A 5,533-nucleotide genomic window follows, 5' to 3' on the forward strand; every position below is an offset into this window, starting at 1 on the left:
ATTTTAAAACGGGCCGGCAGAGATATTACTAATAAAGGAGATAAAAATCAGCCATTGATTGTGATATTTTGATTATTTTAAATTCATTTAATTGAAAAACATGTTTTGGTTATTTTAAATTCATTTAATTAAAAAAGAAACCAACAAATAAGAAATGCCCAAATGTCTACTTTAAAGTAAGTATATATATCTTGAAATTATAAAAATTATAAAATTTATTCATATTTTCCAAAACTGGAATTTTTATAACAGAAGTCAAAATTATTACCAACTTCTTCGATGCCCGTCCAAACCTCCTGATCTTTTAGTGTTACTTTACAAATGAATGAACTCTCTGAAGTTTCACAAACACTTAAAATTTATTTTACTTCTGATCTCTCGGAATCATTAAAATTTATTTTACTTCTGATCTCTCGGAATCAACCCTTGTAATACAAGTGAAAAAAAAAAATCTCATTCTTAAACGCACCTAGATGGACGAAGCGGCAAGAAAATTCCAATTCAATCATGGAAAAAGCTACAAGAATGTCCATTGTGAGATACCCATGTTATATAGCATGTCATTCCAAGATCAATTTATCTGAAGTCCTCAGCTTAGTTTTCCATTTACCAAACTCTGGATGACTAATCCTAAATCCGGACAAGATGAAAAGAAAATTGGTTAGGCTTATACCATAAGAGTACCAGGGGCCGGAGCAGCGACAGGAGCCTTTGGTTTGGGCTTCTCGACAACAATGGCTTGTGTTGTTAAGACCATTCCAGCCACTGAAGCAGAGTTTTGCAGGGCACATCTTGTCACCTTTGCAGGATCAATCACACCAGATTCAACCAAGTTCTCGTACTTGTCAGTCATGGCGTTGTAACCGATCTCCCAATCACTGTCCTTAATTTTCTCCACCACCACTTCTCCCTCGACTCCTGCATTGTGCGCTATCAAGGCTGCAGGTGCCACCAGTGCCTGTGAAATTAAATCAGTTCCAAGGATTAGAGCAACTAGCAGCTGATGGACAAGGTTCTTATTTATATGGATAGTTGATTTACTTTTTGTACAATATCGGCACCAAGTTTCTCATCATTGTCTTCAATCTTGTCCTTGATTGCAGGAACGCAAGCAGAGAGGTGAACATAGGCTGCACCACCACCAGGAACAATACCCTCCTCAATGGCTGCAAAGGTAGCATTCTTAGCATCCTCAATTCGGAGCTTGCGGTCTTCCAGTTCAGTCTCTGTTGCTGCACCGACCTTAATGACTGCCACACCACCAGAGAGTTTGGCGATTCTCTCTGCTAGCTTCTCAGAATCGTAGATTGAATCTGTTTCAGCAAGCTCCTTCTTGATCTGTGCAATTCTTGCCTGGATCTCATCTTTGGTAGCTGCATCAGCAATCATGGTGGTAGAGCTCTGAGATATGGTGATCTTTCTTGCCGTGCCAAGTTCCTCCACAGTTGTATTCTCTATCAATAAACCAAGATCTTTGGCCTGGAACTCGGCTCCTACATACACAACATATAGGCATTGTTATCACCTGACATACAAGGGAAAATATATATGTCATCCACAATAAGACAGTCTACATACTAACATTTTTTCTTTTTTTTTCATATTAGCCAATTAAGGTAGTGTGTTCACATAGGAAATTCTCATACCCCAAGTTAAAACAAATTGATCATATATTTCACAGTAAAATGGGTCGAAGTTGAACATCCATGTAACCAAATATCTGCTTAGTTCAAAAAGGTCAATTAGAGATGCTATCTAAATTTTAATTGCCTTGAGTTGACAAATGCCATGAATGGCAACAGATAATAGAAGATTGTTCCAAGGATTTGGTAAAGAAGTGCAACAAGTACACAGGAAATTCATTTGAATCCAGGGACTAAGTAAAATTGAAAACAAGCTTTTGGTGTTACCTGTCACAATAGCAATATCTTGGAGAAGAGCCTTCCTCCTCTCACCAAAACCAGGTGCTTTAATTGCAGCAACATTGAGAATGCCCCGCAGTTTGTTCACAACTAGAGTTGCCAAAGCTTCACCGGTCACATCCTCGGCAATAATAAGTAAAGGAGCTCTTAGCTGTGTGGTCTTCTCCAACAAAGGAATAATCTCCTTTATTGTGGAAATCTTTTGGTCAGTGACCAGTACTCTAGCATTTTCAAATTCAACAAGTAGCTTCTCAGGATTGTTAACAAACTGGGGGGAAATATAACCTCGGTCAATCTGCAAACAGTAGAGAAGCACATGAACATGGGGTGTGCATAGGTGAATGTCACACAGCTATCAACATGCACAATAGAGAAGCAATTAAGAAATACCTCCATTCCTTCTTCAACATCTACAGTAGTCTCAAATGATGAGGATGACTCAATTGAAAGAACGCCATCAGGGCCAACTTTATCAATGGCATCAGCAATCATTTCTCCAATAAACTCATCATTTCCAGCTGAGATAGATGCAACAGCTGCAAGAGGATAAACAATAGTAAGTCTCATTCATGCATCTCAAAACAATGGTTAGAAATAGAACAGCATCTTCACAAATGTTATAGTTAATTACTTCATTGAATAATTAATGCCTAAATGGCAACACAAAAGTAATGGAGACTATAACTCATGCATAAATCTAATGGTACCTTTTATATCCCCACGCCCCTCAACAGGTCGGGCCTTTTTCTCAAGCTCTTCTACTAGACCCTGCACAGTCTTGTCAATCCCCTTCTTTATGGAGACAGGATTTGCACCAGATGTAACACTCAACAAACCTAACTTGATGATTTCACGAGCAAGAACTGATGCAGTAGTGGTTCCATCACCAGCTGAATCATTGGTTTTGCTGGCAACCTTAGACATGAGAAGAAATACAAATCACTTTCTAATATTGTAAAATATCAAAACATACAAGAAATCAAACATATAAAATAAAGGATACTTTAACGAGAAAACAGATATTGACGAAGAAGTCTGAATCCATAATCAAACTCTTAAGATAAAAATAAAAATTCCACATAAAAAAGTATCCTTCATTATCTTGAGATATGTGGCTTCTTGAATACACGTCCAACTTAATGGATCCAGAAGTCACACATCAGCAATAGTCACCACACATGATCCATGGCTTCCATGGTGCCTTTGAACAATTCATAACATCGTGAAGGAAAGAATCTAAGGGGCCGTCTACTTGGAGGTAATTAGAAATAATTTAGATCTTCCATTACAGTAATTAGAGGTATACCATATAAAAATTTCAAAATTTGCATTAGGATTATATTGTATTTGGTTCAGAAAATTTCCAAAATCAGAAAAAGGGTTGAAAACTATGTAACATAATGTGATGAGAAAAAAGATACAAAATATTTTTTTGTAATGATTCAAGATAAACCAAATCATGATTTCAAGATACACCACAAAAAGGCAGAATCAGGATTTCAAATATTATTTAATTAGTATTTGGAACTTCCAAATACCATGTTAAAGTAAAATACTTCAAAACAAAGGCCATATTTTGTTTCGAATACAGGATTTGAAAATCCAAATAACCAGTTACAGACAACCAAATGCCCCCTGCAGTGCTATTAAGGGAACAAGTGTCTGGTGAGCTATGTTTCTAACCACACACACGAATATCATGGAGCCCCTGGTAGACAGGACTTGGATAGAAATGCTACATACTCGGCACACTGAAACTAAAGGAAAAACTACAATAACACCCATTACCTTATTTTCTTCTCCATATCCCAAAATTAATAGAAGAATAATCAGAAAATACAAGTAAAAAAGAAACACTATTTTACCTCACGGATTAAGGCTGCGCCTGCATTCTCCATGGGATCAGCAAGCTCAATAGCTCGAGCAATTGTAACACCGTCATTAACCACTCTTGGGTTCCCAAATTCATCCAACACAACATTTCTTCCTATAAATCACAAGCAAACCACCCAAATTCAGACACATCCACGGAAAAACTCTATTCACGCTACCAATTACCAACAAAAACAAGATACCAGAAAGCCACTGAAGTGAAACCACAACAAATTCCTGATAATTTCAACCCCAATGAAAGAAAGAAAAAAAAAACCCACATTTTTAAAACAAAATTCAAAATAAAACTAAAGCAATCAACGAAAGGCAAAGGAATACCTCTAGGACCGAGAGTCACGCCGACGGCATCAGCGAGCTTCTCAACACCAGCCTGCAGAGAAGTCCTCGAGCTCTGACCAAAAGCAATTTCTTTCGCCGTCGCGCGCACCGAAAACCGCCGGTGACTCTTCCCGGCGACGGCACGCTGCGGCAGCCACCCAGCCATTCCCCTCCTCAACCCCTCCTATAATCAACACCAAAATCCACAAAAAAACACACAATTTCAGCTAAAATACTCAAACAAAACCCACAATGAAAAGAATCAAAGAGAAATGGAGAAGAAGATGAGACCCGGCGAGGAGAGGAGAGGACGGAGGCAGTAGTGATGGCGTTGGAAGTAGCCATTAGGGTTAGGGAGCTGAGACGAAGAGGATAAGGAGAGACGAAGAGAGAATGAACGAGGGTTTTGGGGTTTTTATTGGAGATGAGACGAGAAGCGGATGGAGGTTCGAGAAGGTTCTCAAGGCCCACGATGTTTCGAGAGAATAGGCTTCTTTTTTGCCTTGGGATCATCAACATTAACTCATCTGATGTTTGATATTTTTCTTGATAAATTTGTTCTGATAAATTAATTAGAAGGTTTTATAGTGATTTGTGGTAGTGGACATAGACGGAGTTTTAGAAGAACAAAAACGTTATTTTAATTTTTTATATTTTTATATAATTGACTATGCTGGGAAAAAAGGGGAAAGAAATTTTTTAACATTTATCAAATTTTTCAAACATTGTTTTTTTTTTAATTTTAGTTTTTAAGTTTAAATTAGAGTAAAATTACAGAATTACTTCTACTTTATCCCCTGCACATTTTGCTTGCCTCTTGATGCAAGGTGGTGAGGTCATCTTCTTTGTGGCTACACCAATGGTGTAGACCATGTTGTTTTATCTCCATGTTCTAATAAAAGACTACGAGAGTTTGGATTCCATGCACTTATTTGGAAAATTTCATTTGTTGTTGTATTTATTTTTGTTTTTTTTTTTTACGTTTTTTACCGTTTATAATTCTTAGATTTAAGCCTCAATTTTCTGTAATAGCTCTTTCTAGTAAATAGAGAATATTTATAAAAGAGCTATAGCAATTGAATCAATAGCTTAAGAGAATTACACTTCGGCCAAAATACTCATAATAACCATTTAACTTGTAAGTGTATGTTTGGATTATGGTAATGGTTCCCTCTTGGGGGGAACCATTATATACAGTGATGGATACCCATCATGAGTCATGCAAACCCTTTGAAGGGTAATGGTGATCCATTAGCTAGGGTAATGGCCATCATCCCCAACTAAAAAGTCTTTAGTATCCTTTTTATTAAAAAAAAATGATTCATCTTCTTTAGCAAAATCCACTCGTGAACTCTTTGCAAACTTTCCTTTCTCCATTGTTTATCCTCACAAGTTTCATT

General features: G+C 37.2%; 1 protein-coding gene across 1 annotated transcript; it reads right to left on the minus strand.

Annotated features, from left to right (window-relative positions):
- Positions 1–474: 474 nt before the first annotated feature.
- LOC120276695 (ruBisCO large subunit-binding protein subunit alpha) lies at positions 475–4,567 on the minus strand. The gene is made up of 8 exons (XM_039283374.1): positions 4,425–4,567; positions 4,134–4,317; positions 3,788–3,909; positions 2,630–2,837; positions 2,313–2,458; positions 1,911–2,217; positions 1,042–1,493; positions 475–958 (listed from the first exon to the last, which is right to left on the minus strand). The coding sequence occupies exons 1-8, from the start codon at positions 4,476–4,478 to the stop codon at positions 668–670; spliced, it is 1,764 nt and encodes a 587-aa protein (XP_039139308.1). The 5' UTR covers positions 4,479–4,567; the 3' UTR covers positions 475–667.
- Positions 4,568–5,533: the final 966 nt, after the last annotated feature.

This window comes from Dioscorea cayenensis, chromosome 2, assembly GCF_009730915.1.
Source record: "Dioscorea cayenensis subsp. rotundata cultivar TDr96_F1 chromosome 2, TDr96_F1_v2_PseudoChromosome.rev07_lg8_w22 25.fasta, whole genome shotgun sequence".
Taxonomy (NCBI): domain Eukaryota; kingdom Viridiplantae; phylum Streptophyta; class Magnoliopsida; order Dioscoreales; family Dioscoreaceae; genus Dioscorea; species Dioscorea cayenensis.